The 27953-nt window shown below is 47.5% G+C and overlaps 1 protein-coding gene and 1 pseudogene across 3 annotated transcripts; both read right to left on the bottom strand.

Moving 5' to 3' along the window:
* On the bottom strand, positions 1 to 24775 carry LPAR5 (lysophosphatidic acid receptor 5). 3 transcript variants are annotated; one of them, XM_007527852.2, is made up of 2 exons: positions 24453 to 24775; positions 1 to 1761 (listed from the first exon to the last, which is right to left on the bottom strand). In XM_007527852.2, the coding sequence occupies exon 2, from the start codon at positions 1561 to 1563 to the stop codon at positions 463 to 465; it is 1101 nt and encodes a 366-aa protein (XP_007527914.1). In that variant the 5' UTR covers positions 1564 to 1761; positions 24453 to 24775; the 3' UTR covers positions 1 to 462. The 3 variants fall into 3 exon arrangements, with proteins under 3 accessions (XP_007527914.1, XP_060046186.1, XP_060046185.1); XM_060190203.1 differs by lacking the exon at positions 24453 to 24775 and adding an exon at positions 23463 to 23600; XM_060190202.1 differs by lacking the exon at positions 24453 to 24775 and adding an exon at positions 12892 to 13030.
* LOC103117730 (large ribosomal subunit protein eL33-like) lies at positions 7022 to 7403 on the bottom strand (annotated as a pseudogene).
* Positions 24776 to 27953: the final 3178 nt, after the last annotated feature.

Here is a 27953-nt window from a genome sequence, read left to right as displayed (position 1 = left end):
TGTTATCAAATATAGTCTTATATTCCGTCTCAATACCGGGGAGGGGAAGCCCAAGTGGAAAGGAGAGGTGGTAGCACCCAGAGTCCAGAGACCCCCGGCCCTGCGTTGGCTGTGGGCAGGCTGGAGCCTTGGACCCCACTGCCTGCTCTGGCATCCTGTTTTCCTGTGTGTTTCTGGCTCCGCCAAGGGCATCTTAACCCCACCCACCCCCCTTTGTTCCAACTGATGGCCACTGGTTAAGGCTGTGATAGAGCCTGCCCTGTGTAGTCCATCACCACAGATGCAAAGCCCAGTCCACTGCACGCCCCTTTCCTTGCCATCCTCCCTAAGCTCACATTCACCAGGGCACTTTCTCTTCCCTGCATTCCCTACACCCACATTCTCCTAGCCACTCCCGTTTTCTGAATCCTTTGCACCCACATTCTCTCCTACAGTGCACAGATGAGCCAGGGCTGCGGCCGCTCACAGGCCTGAGTCCTCGGGGCCCTGCAGGAAGGGGGCTCCGGGACCGTCGGGGCCGAGTAGCGCCGGGCGGGCAGCGTGGAGGGTGTCTGCGGGGCGCGGGCCGGACGCCCGCTGAGTCTGAGTCTCGTTGGCGGCCAGCATCGGGGCCCGCAACGGGGCGCCGAGGTCGCGCAGCGTGTTGCGGAAGCCCTCGGCGCTGAAGTAGTAGACGAGCGGGTCGAGCACACAGTTGGAGCCGGCCAGCAGCACCACGACCATGAGCAGGCGGCGCACGGCGCCCAGCGCCTCGCTGCTGGCGGGCTGCAGGCTGCTGCGCAGCAGCCCGTACACGGCCAGCGTGGTGTTGTAGGGCACGAAGCACAGCAGGAAGATGACGAGGTTGGCCAGCAGGAGGCGCACCGTCTTCCTTCGCCGCTCGCTGCGCGTGGCGTCGGGCCGGGCCAACACCCAGAAGACGCGGGCGGACGAGTAGAGCATTGCCGCCAGGGGCAGCAGGAAGCCCAGCGTCTCAGCCAGCAGCACGAGCGGCAGCAGGTGGCCGCGCCACAGCTGGTTGCTGAAGCACTCGAAGCACAGGCGCACGCGCGCGCCGTCTTGGGCCGTGCACTCGGAGGGCCGGTGCACCAGCGCGGCGGGCACGGCGGCCACCAGGATGAGCACCCACACGCCCAGGCACAGGCGGCGCGCCACGCGGGGTCGGCGCAGGTGGCGCAGGCGCAGCGGGTGCACGATGGCGGCGTAGCGGTCGGCGTTGATGAGTGCCAGGAAGATGCAGCTGCCGTACATGTTCATCTGGAAGATGGCGCCCGCCACCTGGCACACCAGGTCCGGGAAGCGCCAGTGGTGCTGGGCGTAGTAGGCCAGGCGCAAGGGCAGCGACAGTGTGAAGAGCAGGTCGCTGGCCGCCAGGTTGCACATGTACACGCTGACCACCGAGTGCACGCGCAGCGCGCGCAGGAAGACCCAGAGCGCCAGTGCATTGAGGGGCAGCCCGGCCGCTAGCACCAGGCTGTACACCACCATGTGCAGGCGGTGCGTGGTCCGGTAGTCGGGGCACTCGGGGATGAAGCTGGAGTTGTTGGAGTTAAGGCACGACATGGTGTCCAAGTGTGCGAGTGTGCTAGGCCCGGGGCATCATGACACGCGGCGGCGGTGGGGGCCTGGCGTGGCGCTGGGGTCCAGGCCCGGGCCGCAGGGACTAGTCCTGAGCAGGTAGACCTCGGGCATGAGGGGAGGGCTGTGGCTGTGGTAGGAGGTGGCAGTGCTGTGGGTTACAGCTTCAGCAGCAGCGGAGACCTAGAATAGGAAGCCAAGCCAGAAGTCAAGATTACACATGGATATGGCAGAGGACACGTTTTATTTTTATTTCAGTACTGGTTTATGGTGGTGGAGGGATTGAACTTGGGACCCAGGAGCCTCAGAAATGAGAGTCTGTTTGCATAACCATTATGCTATCTCCCCCATCCCTTCATTTTTTTATTTTGCTACCAGAGCACTGCTCAGCTCAGGCTTATGGTGGTGCTGGGACTGAACCTGGGACCTTTGGTGTCTGTGCTATCCCCCCAGCTCCAGAGCACACATTTTAAAATGATTGATTGGGGTGAGAGAGACAGCATAATGGTGATGCACAAAGACTCTCATGCCTGAGACTCTAGACCCTTGCACCGCCATAAGCTAGAGCTGAGCAGTGCTCTGGTGATATAAATAAATAAATAAATATATTGATTTGCCTATTTATTGACATAAGACAGAGAAAACACTAGAGCATCACCTTGGCACGTATAGTGCTGGACATTGAATTTGGGAACTGCATGCTTTTAAGTCCAACCTTAGCCACTGCGCCACCTTCTGGGACACTGGTTAATTAATTCATATTTATTTGCTTACTAGAGACAGAAGGGGTGACTGAAAACACAACATGGGGAGAGTTGGGCAGTAGCGCAGTGGTTTAAGGCACGTGGCACAAAGCACAAGGACCTGTGTAAGGATCCCGGTTGGGGCTTTCCTTTAGTGTGGTGGGGCTGGGCTGAAACCAAAGACTCACACATGGCAAAGCAGCCACTATCCCAACTAAACAGTTTCTTTAGGCCTGATTTGTTAATAAGCGAGAACCAGAGCATTATTCTAGTATATGTGATACCAGGTATATGACTTGGGACCTCATGCATGGGAGTTTTGCATTCTACCACTGAACCACCTTCTAGGTAGCAAGACACTTTTTTTTTTTTTTTTGGAGATAGTTCTGCAAAAGATTGTCATGCCTGAGGTTTTGAGGTCCCAGGTTCAATATCCATCACAACCATAATCTAGAGCTGAGTGGTGCTCTGGTAAAATACAACATAACACAACACAACAAACACAACACAATATCAAACCACAAATAAATGTTCACCTAGTTCAACAGACTACCTACCCTCTTGTTTTATGTCACTCTCAGATCTTTTCCCCACCACCCATCCGACCAGAGTCTACAGCATGACCAACAAAATCCAGTATTAAATGTCTTGCACCTAGAGTCTGGGGGGGCTGGCTTCCTCAGTTGCTTAACAGTTTGACCTCTGAAAGGTTAATTAATCTCTGAACCTCCTTACCTGTGTAAAAAGGAATGGGTGCAGTGGTGCAACAGATAAAGTATTGGAGTCTCAAGCATGAGGTCCTGAGTTTGATTCTCAGTATTGCATTACACTCATTAATAAACAGATTTTTTTTTTCTTTTACCAGAGCACTGTTCAGCTCTGGCTTATGGTGGTGCTGGGGATTGAACCTGGGACTTTGGAGCCTCAGACATGAGAGTCTGTTTGCATAACCATTATGCTATCTACCCTCTGCCCAATTAACAGATTTTTAAGGGAAAAAAAAGAGTGGGAGTCGGGCAGTAGCGAAGCGGGTTAAGCGCAAAGTGCAAGGACTGGCATAAGGATCCCGGTTCGAGCCCCCGGCTCCCCACCTGCAGGGGAGTCGCTTCACAGGCAGTGAAGCGGGTCTGCAGGTGTCTGTCTTTCTCTCCCCCTCTCTGTCTTCCCCTCCTCTCTCCATTTCTCTCTGTCCTATCCAACAACAACAACATCAATAATAACTACAACAATAAAACAACAAGGACAACAAAAGGGAATAAATAAATATAATTTTTTTTTAAAAAAGGAGTTCCTACTGTACTAGGCTATTAGACTAAAGATGATATATGCTTATTAGAAAATAATAAATTTGGCGTATCGCACCAAAGACTCTGGGGTGGGGGTAGGTGGGTGGGGAGAATACAGGTCCAAGAAGGATGACAGAGGCCCTAGTGGGGCTTGTATTATATGGGAAATGTATTATATGGGGAATGTTATGCATGTACAAACTATTGTATTTACTGTTGAATGTAAAACATTAATTTCCCAATAAAGAAATAAAAAAAATAATTTGGGGGTAGATAGCCTAATGGTTATGCAAAGAGACTCATGTGCTTGAAGCTCCAAAGTTCCAGGTTCAATCCCACTCACTACCATTAGCCAGAGGAGGGCAGTGCTCTGGTAAAATTAATTAAAATAATAAAGTACTCAAATTGGTGTTCTATTTGTTGCCACCAGGGTTTCATCCCTGAGAGATTCCACCTCTTCGGGCAGAGTTGTTTTCTTTCTTTTCCTGACAGAGGGTGACAGAAACAGTGATAAAGAGGAAGAAAGGAGACACACCACAGCCTGCCCTTTGCAAGGCGCTCCGATGTGGTGGCTAGGGGCGTGAACCCAGGTCCTCACACTTGGCAAAGTGTGTCCTCTACCCAATGAATGAGCCATCTCTTGATTCACAGGTTTGTTTTTTTTTTTTTTGGTAATACTTATTTTTCTTTTTGTTGCCCTTGTTTTTATTGTTGTTGTAGTTACTACTGTTGTTATTGATGTCGTTGTTGTTGGATAGGACAGAGAGAAATAGAGAGGAAGGGAAGACAGAGAGGGGGACAGGAAGATAAGACACCTGCAGACCTGCTTCACCGCCTGTGAAGCGACGCCCCTGCAGGTGGGGAGCCGGGGGCTCGAACTGGAATCCTTACACCTATCCTTGGGCTTCTTGCCACATGCGCTTACCCACTGCGCTACCGCCCGGCTCCCTGTTTTGTTTTTTTAAAGAAATGAGATATACAGAGAGAGCAAAGCACTGTTCAGGGCTGGCTCATGGTGGTGCTGGGGATTGAGCCTGAGATCACAGAGCATGAAAGTCATGTGCATAACCACTATGCTGTCTTCCTAGCCTTCCCTCCCCACACGTTTTTTTTTTTCAACAATCTCTCTCCATCCTTTCCTTCTCCAAATACTTGCTGATGCTTTGGAAGGTCCCAAGTATGTTGACAGCAGTGCAGAAAGCAAAGGCCCCACCTACCTCACTTTTCATTGAAGGGAGACAGATAACAAAGTCCAAGTAAGTAGGTACAATGTCAGGTGGGAGGACAACTCCCCTAGAACAGGTGCTGCGCCCGCTCTCCCTTATCTGAGAATAAAGTTCAAACACCTGATACGGGACAGTATCCCAGGCTCACTCAGAAACACCCACTGTGGCCAGGCTGGGAATTTGGCTGTATCCACCCCCACCCCCAACTCCTCCCAGTTTCAGTTTGACTGGCTCATCATCAGCTTCCTAAGTGGAGCTGAGGCCTTAAGGAAGTGCTCACTCACAGGTTGCTCTGCACCAGTGTGGTCCAATGGTGGCGTTGGATGGATGGGTGGGTGAGGCTCTATGGTTGAATTTTTTTCTTTCTTTTTTAAGATTTTATTTATTTATTAATGAGAAAGATAGGAGGAGAGAGAGAAAGAAAGAACCAGACATCACTCTGGTACATGTGCTGCTGGGAATTGAATTCAGAACGTCATGCTTGAGAATCTAATGCTTTATCCACTACACTAACTCCCAGACCACTGTGGCTGAATTTTTCCAAGTGCATCCCTAACGGGTCTGACTGACTAGGGAGCCTCCTAGATGTGCTTCTGTGATGGGGAGAGGTGGTGGTTGGGTGAGCCAGCTCAAGGGGGCCGTAACTGCAGAGAGCCCCACAGTGAAGTAAGGGAGAGAAACGTGCTGGGGCTGGTCAGGGGTGGTGTGAGCAGACTTTAGCTGCTGTATCTGGGAGACAGAGAACAGGTTGTAGTCTCGAGATCCATCTACCTGGATGCCAACCCAGCCAGAGAAGCCACCTCTACCACACTCTCACAGGCCATCTAATATCTGTGTGTGTGTGTGTGTGTGTGTGTGTGCTTGTGCACGTGCGTGTATGCATGTGTGTGTGTGTGTGTGTGTGTGTAAGAGAGAGAGAGAGAGAGAGAGAGAGAGAATTCATTGTTGAAAATTTTCCATTTTAGCAACCGAGGAGGTGGTACAGCAGACAGAGTGTTAGCATGAGATACCAAATTCTGGTTCTTTATCTTTCTCCCTCCCATTCTCATAAACAGAGTAGCTCACCTGGATAGTGTGCTGCTTTGTCAACCCAGGTTTGAACCCAACCCCCACTGCATCAAAGGACTCTGCTGCTGTGTTCTCCCTTTCTCTCTATCCTTCACCTGTCTAGAAATAGTTTTACAAATGTATAATTTTATTGGCTCTCCTGGGACACAGTGGATAAAGCAAAGCTTTGGACTCTCAGGCATGAGGTCCTGAGTGCAATAGTTGGTACTACCTGTGCCAGAGTGATGCTCTGGTTCTGTCTAGCCCTCGCCCTCACAAGTACATCTTTTTAACAAAAAATTGACCATGTGAATAATTTTTTTAAATTTATTTCTTTATTGGGGAATTAATGTTTTACATTCAACAGTAGTGAATAATTTTCAAGTATATAATTCATTGGTTTTAGATACAGCCACAGTATTCCTTTTATATAATTTTTAAAAATTTATTTTCCCTTTTTGTTGCCCTTGTTATTGTTGTAGTTATTGTTGTCGTTGTTGGATAGGACAGAGAGAAATAGAGAGGGGAGGGGAAGACAGAGAAGGGGAGAGAAAGATCTTCACCTGCAAACCTGCTTCACCGCCTGTGAAGTGGTTCCCTTGCAGGTGGGGAGTCGGGGGGCTGAAACCGGGATCTTCACGCGGGTCCTTGCGCTTTACGCCACGTGCCCTTAACCCGCTACGCTACCACCCAACTCCCAGCCACAGTATTCCTAACCATCACTCAAAACTTTTTTTTCTCCCAGATAAAGGTAGGAGGCAGAGACAGGGAGGAGAGATGCCACTGTTCAGGAAGCTTCTTGTTTGCATGATGCAACCATGTGGTAGTCACAGACTTGAACCCAGGTTCTGGAGAGATGATAAAGTGTTCGATTTACCTAGTGAGCCATCTCCCAACCTTTATTTCTAGAACATTTTTGTCACCCCAAGCAACAACTCTATACCTATTAGGTAATAACTGCCCATCTTCCTCTATTCCCTAGCCCTCTAGTGACCTCAATTCTTCTTTCAGTTTCTAATGAATTCACTTATCCTAGATATCCTGTGGGTGAATTCAAGTACTGTCCTTCTGTGCCTGGTTTATTTCACTTAGATATAAGGTTTTCTTTTTTCTTTTCTTCTTTTTTTTTTTTTTTTTACAATTCTATAATTTTATTTATTTTTCAGTAATTCTAAATCCTTGATGGGTACAGCATCACCTGGATCTTGTGCCCGATGGCCTTGGCAGGAAGGTTACTCTTGAACTTGGCGCGCACCATATCCCGTGAGCTGTTGCCGTGAGCCCACGTCACCTTTCCCCAGACCACTCTGGTCTTGTTAGGCTTCCCACCCGGTGTCACCGTGTTGTTCTTGGCCTTGTACACGTAGGCGCATCTCTTGCCCAGGTAGAAGTCTATGTCTCTGCGCGCACACGCCCTCGATCTTCAGCAGCGCCGTGTGCTCCAGCTGGTTGCGCAGGCCGCGCTTGTAGCCCGCGAAGATGGCCTTGCACCACAGCCTGCCGGCCATTGCTGCAGCTCCGGAGTACCACGACCTGCCGGAAGTCCGCGACCAACGCTCAGCCACCCGCCCGGCCCGACACGGCAGAAGAGCAGATATAAGGATTTCAAGAGTCACTCCTGTTGTACTCTGTATTAAAATTATATTCTCTTTATGGTTATATAATACCTCCCATAGTAGATAATGTATGCATACTTTTTGCATTTAGTCCATCAATCTGTTGGTGGTTACCTGTTTTTTTTTTTTTTTTTTTAAGATTTTGTTTATTAATTAGAAAGATAGAAGGAGAGAGAACGAATCAGACATCACTCTGGCACATGTACTGCCAGGGACTGAATTCAGGACCTCATGCTTAAGAGCCCAATGCTTTATCCACTGCACCACCTCCTGGACCACTGGTTACCTGTGGTTTTCCACCTTTTGGCTATTGCTTTAAAATGCTAACATGGGGTGGGGTAGATAGTATAATGGCTATGCATCTTATGGACATCTACAGGAGCTTGCCCTCAATGTAGAACAGCAATAGTAGGGACTCCTCGACTCTCCAAAGGGAGGTTGGGTCAACATACTCTGCCACTTGAGTAAGACTAGTCCTGAAATGAGTGCAGTCTACAATGTTCCTAGCTGTGACCATGGACTATGAGCTCAGATTCACGGGGATGCAGAGATTACACAGGCTCCTGTGTTAACTATGAATAGGTCTGAGCCCTAGATCAGTTAACAGTGTTTATACTTTCCTTATATTTTAGAGTTACTCTGCCCTGGCCCAGCTTTCTAGTTCTGTTCTCAACTCTTGACATTGTCTTCCCAGACAATACTCATAGCCCACCTGAATGTTAGCTATTGGGTTCAAGCAAAAACTACTAAAGTCCTGGGCCCCATTGGAATATACTTAAAATAGACTTCCTAGCTTCTTCCCATACGAAGATCCTTAGTCCCATCTGCTTTATTCTTAACCTTAAGGTTCCTGTTTATTAAACATTTTTCCAGCTTTATATCGAATCACCTATCAGCCACCAAGTTGTAGAGGCTACCATGACACCATCCTGACTTCCCTAGGCAGATGACCTCACCAATGTGTCCTGGAACCTCACCTTCCCAGAGCCCTACCCAACTAGGGGAAGACTGGGGGTATGGATTGACTTGCCAACAACCATGCTCAGTGGAGAAGCAATTAAGAAAGCCAGACTTCCCACCTTCTGCTCCCTATAAAGAATTTTGGTCCAGGGAGCCAGGAGGTGGCACAGCAGGTTAAGCGCACATGGCACAAAGTGCAAGGATGGACATAAGGATCCTGGTTCATGCCCCCGGTTCCCCACCTGCAGGGGGGTCGCTTCATAGGCTGTGAAAGCAAGTCTGTAGGTGCCTATCTTTTCTCCCCTTCTCTGTCTTCCCCTCCTCTCTCAGTTTCTCTCTGTTCTATCCAACAACAATGGCAGCAATAACAATAACAACAACAGCAGCAAAAATAATAATAATATTTTGGTCCACACTCCCAGAGGGATAAATAATAGGGAAGCTTCCAATGGAAGAGATGGGATACAGAATTCTGGTGGTAGGAATTACATATAATTGTATCCCTCTTACCCTACAATCTTGTTAATCATTGTTAAATCACTAGTAAAATAATTTAAAATGGGTTCAAATGCTGTTTTTGTTTTTTTTTTTTCTCAATGCCAGCACTACAAATCTATGCTGCTGGCAGCCATTTTTTTTTCTTTTTTCCTTCCCACTTTATTCGATAGGACAGAGAGAAATTGAGAGAGGAGGGAGAGATAGATAGATACCAGCAGACTGGCTTCACCGCTTGTGAAGCCTTCCTACTGCAGGTGGGGAGTGTGGGCTCAAACCCAGTTCCTTGTGTGGGTCCTTGTACATAGTACTATGGGTGCTTGAATCCATATATGCCATATATGCCCTGGCCCCCTCAAATGCATTTTTTGTTTTGTTTATTTATTGGATAGAGACAGCCAGAAATAAAGAGAGTGATAGAGAGGGAGAGAGACAGACACCTGCAGCACTATTTCACCACTTACAAAGCTTTCCTCCTGCAGATGGGGACGGGGGCTTGAACCTGGGTCCTTGAGCATTGTAATACGTGCACTCAACCAGATGCGCCACCACCCGGCCCCTCAAATGTATTTTTTTAATGCAGTGATGGAGGCTGAACCCAATGTCTTAGGTATAAATTCTACTGTTGAATCACCTCCTGTTCCAAATTTATATTGTTTTATGAGAAGGAGAGAAGCAGAGACACACAGAGAGAAAGCTGGAGGAGAGAAAAGCAAGAGCATGGAGCACTGCCTCACCATCCACAGAATTCCACTTGCTTTTGACTGTGTTGCTCTCATATTGTGGTGGGATTGAGACCCAAATCCTCATGCACAAAAGGAACCTACATCTCTGCCACCTCCACAGCCCCTTCAGATGGCTCCCCCATGCCTCCTGCCACCCCCACCCCCCAGCATTTCTCAGCTCTCATTTGTGATGGTGCTGGGATTGAATCTGAGGCAGCAGTGCCTCAGTCATGAGCCATTTTGCATGATCTTTATGCTATCTTCCTAATACCAAATGCCATCCTAGAGAGAGTTGTCCAGAGATTCTGAACAAGTATACCAAGACAATAAACTGCCTGAACTTTTTACATAGAACTAAGTCAGTTTTTAAAAATATTTATTTTATCTTAAAAACAGATAGAAGGGGAGTCGGGCGGTGGCGCAGCGGGTTAAGCGCACGTGGCGCAAATCGCCAGGACCGGCGTAAGGATCCCAGTTCGAGCCCCCCGGCTCCCCACCTGCAGGGGAGTCGCTTCACAAGCGGTGAAGCAGGTCTGCAGGTGTCTATCTTTCTCTCCTCCTCTCTGTCTTCCCCTCCTCTCTCCATTTCTCTCTGTCCTATCCAACAACAACGACATTAATAACCACAACAATGTTAAACAACAAGGGCAACAAAAAGGAAAATAAATAACTTAATTAAAAAAAAACAGATAGAAGGTGAGAGAGAGAGAGAGACAGATACCAGAGCACTGCTTAGCTCTGGCTTATGGTGTTACAGGGGATTGCATCTAGGACCCCAGAGCTTTTGCAGAACCATTTTGCTCTCTCCCTGCCCTATACAAAACTAAGCTATAAAATTGACTATAGCAAGCTTTCCTCACCATGGACTTTACTTTGTGTGTGTGTGTGTGATAGAGAAGAAAGACATCACAGCAATGCTCCACCATCCATGGACTTTCCTGGTTCCATTCTTGGTGCTGCCCATGTGCTGCAAGGACTCAAAGCTGGCTCCTCACACATGGTCAAGCATGTATTCTACCAGGTGAGCTTGGTCCCTTTTGGGGGCTTTAAACTTTTTTTTAATTGGGAGCTGGGCGGTAGCGCAGTGGGTTAAGCGCACATGGTGCAAAGCACAAGGGCTGGCATAAGGATCCCATCAATAACAACAACAATAATAACTACAACAGCACAACAAGAAGGACAACAAAATGGGAAAAGTAGCCTCCAGTAGCAGTGGATTCGTAGTGCAGGCACCAAGCCCCAGCAATAACCCCGGAAGCAAATAAATAAATGAATAAAAATTAAAAAGAATTATCGTTGTTGTGGTTGATGTCGTTATTGTTGGATAGGACAGAGAGAAATGGAGAGAGGAGAGGAAGATAGAGAGGGGGAGAGAACGACACCTGCAGACCTTCTTCACTGCTTGTGAAGTGACGCCCCTACAGGTGGAGAGTCAGGGTTCGAACTGGGATCATTGCACAGGTTCTTGCACTTTGTGCCATGTGCGCCTAACCCGCTGCGCTACTGCCCAACCCCTGGGGCTTTTAAATTTTTAATATATGTTTTTAAATTTATTTTTATTTATTAATGAGAAAGTAGGAGAGAGAAAGAACCAGACATCACTCTGGTACGTGTTGTTGGGGATCGAACTTGGGACCTCATGCTTGAGAGTCCAGTGCTTTACCACTGCACCACCTCTTGCACCATTTTAATACTTTTTATTTAATTGGTTAGAGACAGAGAAATCAAGAGGGAAAGAAGAGATAGGGAGAAAGACACCTGCAGCACTGCTTCACCACTTGTGCAGAGTCCCCCTCAAGTGAGGGGCTTGAAACTAAGTCCTTGGGCATGATAACTGTGTATGCCTCCACCCAGTCCCTGTGGACTCTTATTCTACTGCTCTCTCTTCAACAATGGCTAGCAGCTATTTAAGATTAGTAAGGCCTTTGGTAGAACAGTAAAATGTGAATGAAAAACATTTCCTTTACAAAATACCACTATCTTTTACATATTTAAATATTTAAAATAATTTATTTATTTATGAGAAAGATAGGAGAGAGAAAGAACCAGACATTACTCTGGTACATATGTTGCCAGAGATTGAACTCAGAACCTTGAGAATCCAATGCTTTATCCACTGCACCACCTCCTGGACCACTACATTTTAAAATATTTTAAGGTTTATTTATTATTTTAGGATTTTAAAAAATATTTATTTATTCCCTTTTATTGCCCTTGTTGTTTTTTTATTGTTGTTGTTGTTGTTGGATAGGACAGAGAGAAATGAAGAGAGGAGGGGAAGACAGAGAGGGGGAGAGAAAGATAGACACCTGCAGACCTGCTTCACCGTCTGTGAAGTGACTCCCCTGCAGGTGTGGAGCCGGGGGCTTGAACTGGGATCCTTATGCCAGTCCTTGAGCTTTGTGCCACATGGGCTTAACCCGCTGCGCTACCACCTGACTCTTGATTTTTTTTTGGGGGGGGACAGAGGCAGAGAGAAAGTTAAAGAGACCACAGCCCTGAAGCTTCCTTCTATGATGTAGAGGCCTGGTTAGAATCTGGGTCACACTCACACACATGGCAAAACAACACATTGTCCAAATGAGTTATTTTGCTGGCCCCCAGTTTTTAAATTTTAATTAATAAATGTATTTATTAGATAGGAGAAAGAGAAATTGTGAAGAGAGAGGTAGAGAGAGACACCTGCTGCTACTTCACCTCTGATGAAGTTTCCCCCTATAGGTGGGGAACGGGTGCTTTAACATTGCACTCAAATGGGTGTACCATCGCACATCCCCTTTCCCCCCTTTTTTTTTACAGAGCTGGGGAGATAATGGTTATGCAAATGACATTCATGCCAGAGACTTGGAGGTTCCAGGTTCAATCCTCATTACCACATAAGCCAGTACTGAGCAGTGCTTTGGTAAAAAGCAAAGTAAAAAAAAAAAAAAAATTGGGAGAGAGAGAGACAGAAAACCAAAATATCACTCCAGCACATCCGATGTTGGAACTAGAATCCAGGGCCTCAAAAGCCTGACAGTCCAACACTCTATCTATTATGCCACCTCCCAGGCCACTGAAACAGTACTTTCAACAACAGAAATAGCACGAAATAGGGCTTAAACATGCTGATGAGGAAATGAAATCAGGTTCTTTTCCTGACAGCCCTCCCCTGGCCCATCCTCCACGCGCCTTTGGTCCCGTCATAACCAAACTAGTCATCATTTTGCACATACCTTATACTTTCAGCACATGCTGCCTTCCCTCCCAATCTAGAACTGGCAAACTTGGCTGTTTCTCAGGGCTTGAGAGGCCTTTTCAGATTCCCTCAGCTCCAGACGGGTGCAGCCTCCTCATCTGAGCTTCCAGAGCTCTGTATGTGGCTGTGTCACACCTGTGCTATAACCAGCTCTCCTGCCACTCCCAGTTGACTGGGTGCTCCTGGAGGGAGGGGCCATGGACTGTGACTTACTCATCTTTGAATCCTGGCTGGGCACCCAGCTCTGTAACTGCTGGGTGATAACTAATAGCTAGCACCCAGTGACCGAGCATTGCACCCAAGGGGGTTGTATGTGCATAGTCACCCAAGCTCAGACAGCCTGTTCAGGTTGATGCTTAGCTTTGTTTTTACAGGAAAGGAGATAAAAGTTGAGAAGAGCAGAGTCAGTAAGGAATGAAGTCAGGATTGAAACACAGCACTGCCCAGCTCCAAAGTCCAATCTGTCCTGGGCTGCTTCTAGAAAGAAGGGGTGGTGGGTGGCATATGAGTTACATAGGGCCCTTGGTCTTTCACGGAAAGCTGTGAAAATCCAGATCCAGACCTGGAAGGACAGCTCAGGCTGTTAGATACTATTTTTCATGTCTGAAACTCCATGTCACAGGTTCAGTTTCCAGCACCACCTTATGCCAGAATTGAGCAGTGTTCTGCTGCTCTCTTCTTTCATTTTCTCTCTAAATTAATAATTTAAAAAATCTGTATCTGTGGACATTAAAAAACCATTGCTGAGCTTTGTTTGTTTATTTGTTATCAGAGCACTGCTTAGCTCTGGCGTGAACCTGGGACTTTTGAGCTCCACGCTCCTCACTTCCCTGTAAACATTTTACTTCCTCATTTGTTCAACTGATATATATCCTTTTTAAAATAACACACTTCCTTTATCCTTCTTCAATTTTTCTTCCTTAAAAAAATTGAACATTGTGTGGTCCGGGAGGTGGCACAATGGATAAAGCACTGTACTCTCAAGCATGAGGTCCTGAGTTCAATCCCCGGCGGCACATGTGCCAGAGTGATGTCTGGTTCCTTCTCTCTCTCCTCCTATCTTTCTCATTAATAAATAAATAAATAGATAAATAAATATTTTAAAAAATTGAACGTTGTAAGCTCAGTGGTAGCACAGCGGGTTAAACCCACATGACATGAAGAGCAAGGAACAGTGTAAGGATCCTGGTTTGAGCCACCAGCTCCCCACCTGCGGCGGGGGGGTCGTCGCTTCACAAGCAGTGAAGCAGGTCTGCGGGTGTCTATCTCTTTCTCCCCCTCTGTCTTCCCCTTGATTTCTCTTTGCCCTATCCAACAACAACAATAACAACAACAGCAATGACAACTATAACAACAGCAACAATGGCAACAAAAATGGAGAAAATGGCCTCCAGGAACAGTGGATTCGTAGTGCAGACACCGAGCCCCAGCAATAACCCTGGAGGCAAAAAAAAAAAAAAAATTGAATGTTTCATTGTAGCATTACATAATTCTCAGCGGGTACATCATTAAAGTCAACATGTTACATGTATATGTAATATATACATTTGTATAAGCATTGTATATATCTCCTAGTCATGTCTGCAACAGAAGATAAAAATCTGAGATGACAAAAAAAAATAAATAGATAAAATAAAATCAATGTGTGGTGCTAGGGAACTGACTTAGGGGGCATCGTGAATGATGCCCAGATTCAATTTCTGGCATTGCGCAAAAAGAACAAAAACAATGATCTAGTGCCTGGGTGGTGGTGCACCTGTTCAACACACACATTACAGTTACAAGGACCAGAGGTTAAGCCCCCAGTTTCTACCTGAAAGGGATGAGGGGCTTCATTGTTGCCAGTAACTAGCTAGATAGCTATCTCTGTCTCTACCCCCCTTCCCTATCAAATTTTCTCTCTTTTATCCAAAATAAATAAATAATATTAAAACAAAACTGTGGCGTGGGAGGTAAAACAGTGGATGGAGCACTGAACTCACAAGTGTAAGGTAGTGGGTTTGGGCTTGAGCAGCACATGTGTCACTGACACTCTGACTCTTGTTCTCTAATAAATGAACATTAAAAGCATGAGAATGACGAGAAAAGAAAACGATCATTGAGAGCTCACCAGGCAAGGGCCATAGTTTTCCATGCACACAGCCCAGGTTTAAGCCCCTGTGCCATATGGGAGGTTATGGCACTAAAGGAAGCTTTGGTGTTGTAGTATCTTTTCTCTAGCTCTCCAGAAAAAGCAGCCCAGAGCAGTGAAAGCTTGCATGTATAATCATGTGTTTCCTGACTGGAAAAAGAAAGGAAGAAAGAAAAAAAAAAAGACAGAAGGAAAGAAAGGAGGAGAGAAAGAAAGAAAGAGAGAATGAAAAAGTAAAAGTCATAAATGGTGGAGCAGTGCAAGATTTGAAGTGTTGGACTCTCAAGCTTGAGGTACTGTGTTTGAGCCCCAGCACCCCATGTGCCAGAGTGATGCTCTGGTTCTCTCTCTCTCCTGCTTTCCCCCATAAGTCAATAAAATCTCTCCCTTTTCTAAAGCCCATGTTCCTTAAAAGATATGTCTGGCAACAACCTGCATTAGAGTTAAAAAAAATTATTATTGGGGGCCGGGTGGTGATACACCTGGTTCAGCAACACATTACACATTACACTGCACAAGGATCCAGATTCAAACCCTGGTCCCCACCTGCAAGGGGAAAGTTTCACGAGTGGTGAAGCTGGGCTGCAGGTATCTCTCTGTCTCTGTCCCTATCTTCCCCCTTCCCTCTCAATTTCTCTGTTTCTACCCAATTAATTAATTCAAATTTTTATTTTAAATATTTAATTTTTATTTTAATATTTATTTGGGTAGAGATAGAGAGCAAGGGAGATAGAGGGAGAGAGACAGAGACACCTGCAGCCCTGCTTTTCTACTTGTTAAGTTTCCCTCTTGTAGGTGGAGACTTTACTTTTTATTATGGAAAGGATAGAGAGAGGGGGGAAAGAGAGAACTAGTATAGTATGTGGCTCTGGCACATGCAGTGCTGGACATAGAACTCAGGACCTCATGTTTGAATGTCCAATAGTTTTTCCACTGCACCACATCCTAGACCCATGCAATACAATTTGAATACCATGCTGGGGAGATAACATAATGGTTATATATCTGAAGCACCAAAGGTCCCAAGTTCAATCTCCAGCACTATTGTAACCAGAGATGAGCAGTGCTCTAATAAAACTCTATTACTAATAATAATCTTTAAAAACTTCATTACTAGTTTATACTATAATTTCAGCAACACTGTCATTCTTTTTTGTCCTCACTGGGACTTTCCACTCTTAGATTTTTTTTTCAGATAGAAAGTGAGAGATAAACAATGACAATAATAACTATAACAACAATAAAAAAACAAGGGCAACAAAAAGAAAATAAATTAAAAAACATTTTTTAAAAAGTGAGAGACAGAGAGAAACAGATAGGGAAATGGAGAGATACTATAGCACCAAAGCGTTTTCCAGAGCTGTGGCAGCCAGGGGCTCAAACATGGGTCATTGGCATGGAAAGCAGGTTCACCTCTGACACACGCACACCCAGAGCATCACTCCAGTACATGCAGTGCAAGGGTTTGAACCAGAAACCTCAGGCAGGAAAGTTTGTTTATGTCCCAGTTGAGTCATTTCCATCGACTCACATTTTATCACCGTGTGTGTGTGTGTGTGTGTGTGTGTGTGTGTGTGTGTGTGTGTGTGTGTGTATAATTTATTGGATAGAAACAGACAGAAAAGAGAGGAAGGGGAGGGGAGGGGAGATGGAGTGGGAGAAAGAAAGACACCTGCAGTAGCATTGCTTCACTGTTTGTGAAGCTTCCCCTCCACCACCACCCTACAGGCGGAGACAGGGGCTTACACCTTGGTCCTTGTGCATGGTAACATGCTTACAGGTGCACCACTGCCTGGCCTCTCACTTTATCACTCTTAACCACTACTTAGAGCATCAACAGTGCCTTACAACTAGGAGGCACACAGTAGATATTAGATGGATGTATAGATGGATGGACTGCTGAGTGGACAGTTCATTTTTTTTCCCCTTTAGCCTCCAGAATTATTGTTGGGGCTCAGTGCCTGCACTACAAATCCACTGCTCCTTAGTGGCCATTTTTTCTATTTTGTTGTTGTTGTTGCCATTATTGCTGTTGTTGTTAGATAGGACAGAGAGAAATGGAGAAAGGAGGGGAAGACAGAGAGGGGGAGAGAAAGATAGATACCTGCAGACCAGCTTCACCACTTGTGAAGTGACTCCCTTGCAGGTGGGGAGCTGAGATGCTTAATCTGGTTCTTGTGCTTCGTGCCATGTGCACTTAACCTGGTGTGCTACTTGCTGGCTCCCAAGTGAACAATTCTTTTCAGAGAATCCTAAGTCTGGTTTGAGGAGATAGTATAATGGTTATGCAAAACAGATTTTCATGCCTGAGACTCTAAGCTTCCAGGTTTAATCCCCTACACTATCATAAACCAGAGCTGATTCGTGAGTGGTCTGGTAAAATAAATAAATAAATAAATAAATAAATAAATGGTAAAAAATAATAAAATCCCAAGTCTTTCTACCAACAACACAAAACACTGATGTGACCTGGCAGGTGGCATAGTGGCTAGGAGTTGGACTTAAAAACATGAGGCCTTCAAGCGCATGTGGCGCAAAGTGCAAGGATCAGAATAAGGATCCCATTTCCAGCCCCGACTCCCCACCTGCAGGGAAGTTGCTTCACAGGCAGTGAAGCAGGTCTGCAGGTGTCTTTCTCTCTCCTTCTCTGTCTTCCCCTCCTCTCTCCATTTCTCTCTGTCCTATCCAACAATGACGACATCAATAAAAACAATAACAACTATAAAAAAGACAACAAGGGCAACAAAAAGAAAAATAAATAAATAAAAAATTTTTTAAAAATGAGGCCAAATCACAGGTGGCGCAAAGCACAAGGACCGGCATAAGGATCCCGGTTCAGACCCCCAGCTCCCCACCTGCAGGGAAGTCACTTCACAGGCAGTGAAGCAGGTCTGCAGGTGTCTATCTTTCTCTCCTTCTCTCTGTCTTCCCCTCCTCACTGCATTTCTCTCTGTCCTATCCAACAACAATGCATCAGTAACAACAACAATAACTATAACAATAAAGCAACAAGGGCAACAAAAGGGAACAAATAAATATTTTTTAAAATATGAGGCCAAAAACTAGTATGGTCATGGTCCCCTTGGAATATACCTAAAATAGACCTACTAGTTTTTTCCAAAGTGAAGACCCCAAATCTTCATCTGCAGTATTCTTGCCTTTAGGTTCATGATTAGCCAACAATTTGTTCTGCTTTATATCTTAACTCTTTTTTCAGCCACCAGGTTCCAGAAACTACCATGAGGCCAACCAGACTTCCCAGGGCAGATGACCCCAACAATGTGTCCTGGAGCTCCACTTCCCCAGAGCTCTGCCCCACTAGGGAAAGAGAGAGACAGGCTGGGAGTATGGGTCAATCTGTCAATGCCCATGTTGACTGGGGAAGCAATTACAGAAGCCAGACCTTCCACCTTCTGCATCCCATAATGACCCTGGGTCTATGCTCCAAGAGGGTTAAAGAATAGGAAAGCTATTGGGGAGGGAGTGGGATATAGAGTTCTGGTGGTGGGAATTGTGTGGAATTGTACCCCTCTCATCCTATGGTCTAGTCAGTGTTTCCATTTTATAAACAACAACAAATAAACATGAAGGCCTGAGTTTGATCCAGGCATGGAACATGCAAGAGTGATGTTCTGATTCTCTATCTCTCCTCTCATTATTAAATACATTTTTTACAATGCCAAACAGACCAAAATGTATCAGTTGAACTACTACTTCAAGGTCAAGTTAGGAATGGTTCAGTAATGCAGGTGAGGTGTTCTCCTTTGTTTCATAGCTCAGTGCCTATGTGTCCGAAAGTCATCCCTTTCTGACAGATTCACAGCAAATGGCTTATGAGCAAGTGCTGAGTGGAATGTTGAGAGCAGTCAGGCCCTGCTCTGGTCCCCACCCCATCTGCCTGCTTCCCTGGGGCTCCTGTCTCTGGAACTGTTCGGGCGCAGTGCCAGACCAGATGGCAAAGATGGGGGAAAACTGCCAGAATGGAGGCAAACAGGAAGTGGAAAGAGGGATCTAGAGGTGGGAGGCAGCAGCTCTGCCTTGCCCTGCTGGGAGGAAACACAAGTGAACCGGCCCCTGCCCTAGAAAAAAAAAAAAAAGGTGCACTAAAGTAAAAGACTCGGGGGTGGGTGGGTGGGAGAATAAATACAGGTCCTGGAAAAGGATGTCAGAGGACCTAGTGGGGGTTGTATTGTTATGTGGAAAACTGAGAAATGTTATGCATGTACATACTATTGTATTTACTGTTGAATGTAAAACATTAATCTCCCAATAAAGGAAAAAAAAAAAAGGAGGACTGCCTGCAGGATTTTCTATTTTTCAGGACTTTATTGATAGTACCCCCACACTCAGAGAAAACACAGCCTCCCGCCATACTGGACACTGTCCACGGATGTGAAGGATCCAGTGCAGGTAGAGAGGTGCCAAGGTGTCCCCTTCCCAGCTTCAGCACACACATGATACACAAATGTTTGTATAACTGGGTCAGAGAAAGAGCCAACACAGCCCCTGCCCTCGCAGCAACATCCTGACACAAAGTGAGACAGGGTCACAGAAGTGACTGTCAGTTGCTTCATGCCTTGAATGTCTGGGGCCCTGGTTTCAATCTCCTGGCACCACATAAAAACTAGAAAGACACAGCAGTGGGGTGGTAGTGCAGCGGGTTAAGTGCAGGTGGTGCAAAGCACAAGGACCGGCGTAAGGATCCTGGTTCAAGACCCCAGACCCCAGTTCCCCAACTGTAGGGGAGTCACTTCACAAGCGGTGAAGCAGGTCTGCAGGTGTCTATCTTTCTCTCCCCCTCTTTGTCTTCTCCTCCTCTCTCCATTTCTCTCTGTCCTATCCAACAACGACATCAATAACTGCAACAACAATAAAACAACAAGGGCAGAAAAAGGGAATAAATAAATTAATATTTTTTTTAAATTTAGGGGGCCAGGCAGTAGCACGGCAGTTTTAGCAAACATGGCGCAAAGTGCAAGGACCTGTGTTAAGAATCCCGGTTGGAGCCCCCGGCTCCCCACTTGCAGGGGAGTCACTTCATAAGCGGTGAAGCAGGTCTGCAGGTGTCTATCTTTCTCTCTCCCCTCTCTGTCTCCTCCTCTCTCCATTTCTCTCTGTCCTATCCAACAACAATGACAGCAATAACAACAATAATAACAACAATAAACAACAAGGGCAACAAAAGGGAAAAAATAGCCTCCAAGAGCAATAGATTCATAGTGCAGGCACCGAGCCCTAGTGATAACTCCGGAGGCAAAAAAATAATAATAATAATAAAGAAAAAAACTAGAAAGACAAATAAATAACCAATGCTGAGCAGTGGTCTGATCAATGAAATGGAAAGGGACAAAGGAAGGAGGAGAAAGGGAAGAAAGAAAAGATAGGGAGGAAGGGAAGGCAGGAGGGAGGGAGGAAGTGTGGAGGAAGGGAAGGAAAAGAGAGAAAGAGAGAAAGAAAGAAAGAAAGAAAGGAAGGAAGGAAGGAAGGAAGGAAGGAAGGAGTAAAGAAAGGGAAGTAGCTCTCAGAGCACATATCCACACAGAGGAACACACAGTACCCCAGGCCAGGCTCTGAAGAGCAAGGATGGCAGTACACACAGGCAGGGACATGCCACAAACCACACTGCTTACACACCAGCAAGCCCAAGCGTGTAGCTACTTCCCTCCTCAGTTGCCCTGGCTGCAGGGCTCCCATGCCTTCCTCCCAAATGCTTGCCCTCTCTCCTCTACACCAACTGCCCCCCCCTTACTTCTCCCTTAGATGGGCACTGAAGAGAAAGGATGGCAGACTGGGGACAGGGCAGAGTCACAGGGAGAGGAAGCAGTCCCCTCTTTTTTCCTTTCTCCCTTCCTTTTCTTTTCTTTTTTTAAAAGATTTATTTATTTATTCCCTTTTGTTGCCCTTGTTGTTTTCTCGTTGTTGTTACTGATGTTGTCGTTGTTAGGGCAGAGAGAAATGGAGAGAGGAAGGGAAGACAGAGGGGGGGAGAGAAAGACAGACACCTGCAGACCTGCTTCACCGCCTGTGAAGCGACTCCCCTGCAGGTGGGGAGCCGGAGGCTCAAACCGGGATCCTTCCACTGGTCCTTGCGCTTTGCACCATGTGTGCTTAGCCCGCTGCGCTACTGCCCGACTCCTCCTTTTCTTTTCTTTTAAAATTATCTTTATTTGGATAGAGACAGCCAGAAATCGAGAGGGAAGGGGGTAACTGAGAGGGAGAGAGCCAGAGAGACACCTGAAGCCCTGCTTCACCACTTACGAAGCTTTCCCCCTGCAGGTGGGGGCTGGGGGCTTGAACCCAGGCCCTTGAGCATTGTAACATGTGCACTCAACCAGTTGTGCCACCACTCGGCCCTCTTCCCTTTCTCTTTCTTTCTTTCTAAATGTATTATCTTTATTATTATTATTATTATTATTATTATTATTATATATATTTTTTTAACCAGAGCACTGCTCAGCTCTGGCTTATGGTGGTACAGGGGATTGAACCTGGGACTTTGGAGCCTCAGGCATGAGAGTCTGTTTAATAACCATATGTTTCATAACCATTATGCTATCTACCCCTGCCTGTATTATCTTTATTTAATGGATAGAGATAGCCAGAAATTGAGAGGAAAGGGGAGATAGAGAGAGAGAGAGAGACAAAGAGACACCTGCAGCTCTGTTTCACCATTTGTGAAGCTTTCCCCCTGCACTGCAGGTGGGGACCAGAGGGCTTGAACCAGATCCTTGTGCATTGTACCATGTGCACTCAACCAGGTGTGCCACCACCACCACAGCCCCTCTCTCTTCCTTTTCTCCTTTTCTTTCTTTCCTTTCCCCTCATCCCTTTCCTTCCTTCTTTCCTTCCTTCCTTCCTTCCTTCCTTCCTTCCTTCCTTCCTAGAGATGTACACACACACACACACACACACACACACACTCAGAAAGAGGCCACAGCACTCAAGCTCCCTTCAGTGCAGTGGAAGCCAAGCTCAAGCATACATCAAACACACAGCAAAGCAGTGCACTATTCAAGTGAGTTATTTCACCAACCCTGCTGCCTCATCTTTGTTCAGCTTCAGCCTGCCTGCCACTTTCTCTGTCTCTCCCCCCAGCCCCCATACTACCTTGCTGTCTTTCTTGATTCTTTTTCTTACTCTGTCAGGGGAAGGTCGTCACTTTCTTAATTACAATTGGTTTGGCTCCATAAACTGCTATGACTCTGATACTTAGGTACAAACTTGCAAACACACAGAACTGTTCCTGGTGGGTCTGTAAAGTATGTCTACAAATGTCTCTGTAGGCAGAGCTCAGCTGCCCTGCACACAAACACACACTGCAGAACTGGGAAGCCTTCACTGTATCACAAGGACAGTCGTGGCCAGACACCTTGGTCACTCCAGTTGAGGGTGGGAGGATGGGAGTCCCAGATGGGCTAAGTGGTTCTGCAGAGGAAGTTTACAGAGGAGGAAGCTAAACTCTCCTCCTCCTTCCCCTCCTCCTTCTCTTCTCCCCCTGCCCCCCCCCCCCCCCCCAGGAGCTGAGGGTGAATGCTAGCATCACTTTAAAAGCCTGGAGTCCACAGCTGGGAGAGGTGGCCTGATCAGCCTACACACCACTCCTGGAGTGAGCAACGGAGAGTGGTTAGTGACCCGCTTCCTCTGCTGCAGGATGAACAGCAAATAGCACAGTGTGGGGTTGGGGAGGAGAAAAGGGAGAGGACAGAGAGGATGTTCCTTCTGGTATCTGCATTTCCAGACTCCCCAGATGGAGCAGTGCTGGGCTGGACTGCCAGCAACAGCTCCCCACAATCTGGGGGCTGTGTGACAAGTTCTGTCTCTGCGCTGGCTTTGGGGCCCTGGATGAACCCTGGCATCAGCTTTTCCTGGGTCTGGACTGAAGTATGTGGAGCATGTCTGCCTGCTTGCCTTCCTTCCTTCCTTCCTTCCTTCCTTCTTTGGATTCTGGGGACTCATTGCTCCTGCCTCCCCCCCCCCCCCACCCCAGACAGAGAGGCAGAGAGAAGGGAAGAGACCACAGCACCAGGTCTTCCTTCAATGCAGTGAAGGCCAGGCCAGAGCCTGGGTCGAGCATACGGCAAAGCAGCACAGGATCCAAGTGAGCTATTTTGCTGGGCCCCGGGGGCCTGTTTTTCCCCTGAGGAGAGAGTCCCTGGAACAGAGCTGTGTCTTATCTCCATCCTGGCTCCTCCTTGTGCTGGCTGCCCAGTTCACCAGCCCAGATCTCCATCCTTCCCACCTCAGCCTGCTCCTGCTTCTCCATCACCATTCTTCCTCCCAGGCTATTCTGTCAGGGAGAAGGCAGGAGTCTTTTCCTGTGTGTGTGGGTCCTTCCAAGAGCTAGAAGAGCAGGAAACAGAAATCTCCCAGGCAGAATGCCCTCTCCCCAGACCTGGGCCCCAAGGGCCTTCTCTTACCATGTGTTGGGGTCCTGACTTAGAGAAATCTCCAAGGACCTCTTGGCCTGGTTAACCTTGCTCTGACCTCAGGCACCAGTCACCCACTCACCCTTTCGGTCTCTTCCTTGTAGGTGTGGGCTACCGGAAGGTGACAACAGGGCTGATAGGGTGGGGAAGGCTGTTGGCCAGAGCCAGGACAGGTAAGGCTCCCAGAAAGACATGCCCACCTCCCCTTGCTCCCATCCCCATCCTGCCCTTCCTGTCCTCCCAGGGCTACACTGCATCTCATGCTGGAGGAAGCCCAAATGACAATGTGGTGGGAGGTCTCTGGGTCCCTCAGGGGTGTGATACAAAGTCTCAGCACCCTTGTGTCTCTGTCCTCTGAGGGATCAGCACTGAGAATGTCAAGGCTACGGGGACATTAGAGAGCTTCTAGAAGATCCCATTGAAAGGTGCCTTAGCTGGGACCCTCTTGTGCCAGTGATCCCCATTAGCAGGGAATGGACACATAGCAAGTAGAGGGCTTGGGAAATGGAAACAGTTTCTACATGGCCCTCTAGAGTGTCCCTGAGCAGCCTAGAGTCCAACCTGGTAGGAGAGGAATGCCTCAGGGTGGAAGGGAGAACATAGCCTCCCCAGGACACCCCCATGAGGAGGGGGCTCCAAGCTTCAGAGGGTTGGTCACCCAAAGGTGCAGCAAGCTGCCTCCCCTGGCTCTGTCTGGGAAGCAGTCTGCCAGAGGCAGCTCCTTGAAGCTTGCCCCTCACTATTCAAAAAGGGTTTCCAGGGATGACAAAATAGCTCACATGGATAGTGCACTGCATTGCCATGTGTACAACCCAGGTTCAAGCCGCCCCCCACCTCACTGGAAGAAGTTTGAGTGCAGTGGTCTCTTTTCCTCTCTCTGCCTATCCCCCCGAAAAAGTTTTCCAGGGCCTGTGGCCACCCTCCTCTACTCCTTGCCCCATGCTCCTCATTTCTGAGAGAATTCTCTTGGGAAGCCCCTACCTGTGCTCTCGGTGATGGTGGCTCCCAAAGCTGCCTTGAGCTGGTTTCCTGGTGCTGCCTGCTCTTAGGGGCTGGGCTGGGCTGGTAGGACCGGCTCGGGGTAGTAGAGACACACCCAGCGGGGCAGGCAGGTCGCAATTGATTTTGTCCCCTCACACTCCGAGTCCCACCTGGGCAGGGAGCAGCAGGAGGAAGTGGTGCCCTAAGTGGCCTTCCCCATACGACCCGAGCAGAACCCCAAGTACAGTGGTGCTTGATCCAGCCTTGACTCCTGCCAAGTAGTGGCACCACCTCCCATGGTTAGACTCTCCCCAGTTTCCGGGAAGTCTGTCTGGCACACCCACAGCTACCAGATGACTAACCCACTAGCCTCCTCATGTTCTTACCGGTTCCCCTTGAGGGGCTCTTTGGGGTTTAGGCAAGTTGCTTCACTCATGCCACTTGCGGCTTCTTCTTCATTATGCCTGGGGCCCCTCTTGTGCCAGCCCGATGAGGGGGTTCTCTCTTGGGGAGGGCACACAGCTCCCTCCCAGTGATCAGACTGGAGGGTTCCTCTTTGCTTAGGTCCATTTCCCCACAGAGATTGGCAGGGAGAGGCGGGGGGGGGGGGGTGGCACAGAGCCCAGAGGGCATCCTCTTGTCAAGTCCTCTCCACTCAGCCTGAGAATATCTGTATCAACGTGCCCAATATGGGGCTAAGGAGACAACCTAGTGGGTCTGAAAAAAGCCTGTCAAGCCTGAGGCAGCAAAGGTCCCAAGTTATACCTCCAGCACCGCCATAAGCCAGAACTGAACAGTGCTCTGGTCTCTCTGTGTGTCTCTCTCATTAAAATAATTTTTTAAAAATGTGCTCAATAGGGGGTCGGGCGGTGGCGCAGTGGGTTAAGTGCACGTGGCACAAAGTGCAAGGACCGGCGTAAGGATCCTGGTTCGAGCCCCCAGCTCCCCACCTGCAGGGGAGTCGCTTCACAGGCGGTGAAGCGGGTCTGCAGGTGTCTATCTTTCTCTCCCCCTCTCTGTCTTCCCCTCCTCTCTCCATTTCTCTCTGTCCTATCCAACAACAAACAACATCAACAATGGTAATAATAACCACAACGAGGCTACAACAACAAGGGCAACAAAAGGGGGGTAAATGGCCTCCAGGAGCTGTGGATTCATGGTGCAGGCACTGAGCCCAGCAATAACCTTGGAGGAAAAAAAAAATGTGCTCAATATCCAAACACAAGTATTTGAGTGATAGGAGAGATACTATGGTACAGTGGATAAAGTACTGGATCTCAAGCATAAGGTCCCAAGTAGGATCCCTGGGCATTGAGTGTGCCTGAGTGATGTCTGGTTCTCTTTCATAAATAAATCAATTTAAGGGGAACCAAGTGGTAACACACTGGGTTAAGTGCACATAGCATGAAGTGCAAGGATAAGTGCAAGGATCCTAGATTGAGCCCCTAGCTTGAGCCAAGCCCCTAGCTCCCCACCTGCAGGGGGGTTGATTTGCAAGCAGTAAAGCAGGTTTGCAAGTATCTTTCTTTCCCCCATTTAAACTTTTTTAAATTTATTTTTAATTATTTATTTTGCCTCCAGGGTTATCGCTGGGGCTTGGTGTCTGCACCACAAATCCACTGCTCCTGGAGGCTATTTCCCCCCTTTTGTTGCCCTTTTTAAAAAACTTTTTTTTTTACAACAAGGGCAGCAAAAGAGAATAAACAAATATTTAAAAAAAAGTTACTCTGCAAAAAAAAAAAAAACACTTTTTAAAATTTTATTAATTTTATTTTGGAGAGAGATGCAGAGACACACACACACAAAGAATCACCAGAGCACTGCTCAGCTCTGGCTTCTGGTGGTGCAGGGGACTGAACCTGGGACTTAGGAGCCTCAGGCATGAGAGTCTGTTTGCATAACCATTATGCTGTCTCCTTTGCCCTTGTTTTATCATTGTTATTGTGATTGTTATTGTCATTGCTGTCATTGTTGTTGGGTAGGACAGAGAGAAACAGAGAGGAAGGGAAGACAGGGGTAGAGGAAGATAGATACCTATAGACCTGCTTCACTGTTTGTGAAGAGATCCCCCTGCAGGTGGGGAGCTGGGGGCTCGAACTGGGATCTTTAAGGTGGTCCTTGCGCTTTGCGCCATGTGTGCTTAACCCGCTGCGCTACCGCCCAACCCCCTTTCTCCACCTCTTTGTCTTTTCCTCCTCTCTCAATTTCTCTCTGTCCTATCTAACAACAACAAAATAGAAAAAAAAAAAAAATGGCCTCCAGGAGCAGTGGATTCGTAGTGCAGGCACTGAGCTCCAGCGATAATCCTGGAGGGGAAAAAAAAATCAATTAAAATGATATTGGGGTTCAGTGAGTCTGGTCTGGGAAACATTAAGCAATGAGAGGTTCTGCTTCTGCTGACCTGAGATGGCCAGTATGTTGTTGTTGTGTAGGTCCTTGAAATCTGTAGCTGGGAGTGGGGGGTGTGGGGGGTGTGCACTGTGCTATTCAATTCTCCAGTGTGTTAGAATTTCTCTAAACTAAACAAGTCGCTTTTTTTTAAAACTGTTATTAGTCACCATGAACCTATTGAAGAAACATCTAAGGTGGCAGGTTGTATAATGATTATGCAGAAAAGACTCTTATGCCTGAGGCTCTGAGGTCTCAGGTTCACTCCCCTGTACCACCAAAGGCCAGAGTTGAGCAGGGCTCTGGTTAAAAAAAAAGAAAAGGGGGAGTCGGGCAGTAGCACAGCAGGTTAAGTGCAGGCGGCACAAAGTGCAAGGACCAGCGGCGTAAGGATCCCAATTAGAGCCCCCGGTTCTCCACCTGCAGGGGAGTCGCTTCACAGGCAGTGAAGCAGGCAGGTCTGCAGGTGTCTATCTTTCTCTCCCCCTCTTTGTCTTCCCCTCCTCTCTCTATTTCTCTCTGTCCTATCCAACAACAACAACATCAGTAACAGCAACAATTACAACAATAAAAAACAAAGACAACAAAAGCGAATAAATTTTAAAAATCTTTTAAAAATATATTTCTATAAAGTAAATTTAGCTCTCCAAGTTTGTATGTCCTCAAGAACCCAGAAGTTCCACACCCTCAAGACCGTTGTCCAGATGCAGCCACCTGGGGTCAGGCAGTAGTGCAATGGGTTAAAACATGCAGATGCAGTCACCTCAGCATTGGGTCACGCGGGCTTAGAAGGGGCAGTCACAGCAAGGGGTTCCTGAGCCCCCACCCTGAACTGCTTCCTCCCTCCTGATGAAGTGACATCTGCCCTACCTGCCCTGGATGCAATGTGGGGCAGACTCTGGCAACATCCTACATTCACATCTGAAGCCACATGCTCCAGAGCTCTTGGCTTTCATGATCTCTCAGGCCCCAGGCACAGCCTTTAGTTCCCCCTCCCATACCTCTTGGGGACTGTCTCTCAAGCATGTCTCATTTGCACAGGGATCCAGAAATCTGGGGGGGGGGGGGGGGGGAGGGCAGCTGTGTGTGTGTGTGTGTGTGTGTGTGTGTGTG

Source organism: Erinaceus europaeus, chromosome 4, assembly GCF_950295315.1.
Source record: "Erinaceus europaeus chromosome 4, mEriEur2.1, whole genome shotgun sequence".
NCBI classification, from domain to species: Eukaryota; Metazoa; Chordata; class Mammalia; order Eulipotyphla; family Erinaceidae; genus Erinaceus; species Erinaceus europaeus.
The sequence above is the reverse complement of the archived record's forward strand: the minus strand, read 5'-3'. Positions and strand labels throughout refer to the sequence as shown.

Coding starts and splice junctions, on each gene's coding strand:
- LPAR5 (XM_007527852.2), bottom strand. CDS start 1,563: ATGTCGTGCCTTAACTCCAACAACTCCAGCTTCATCCCCGAGTGCCCC.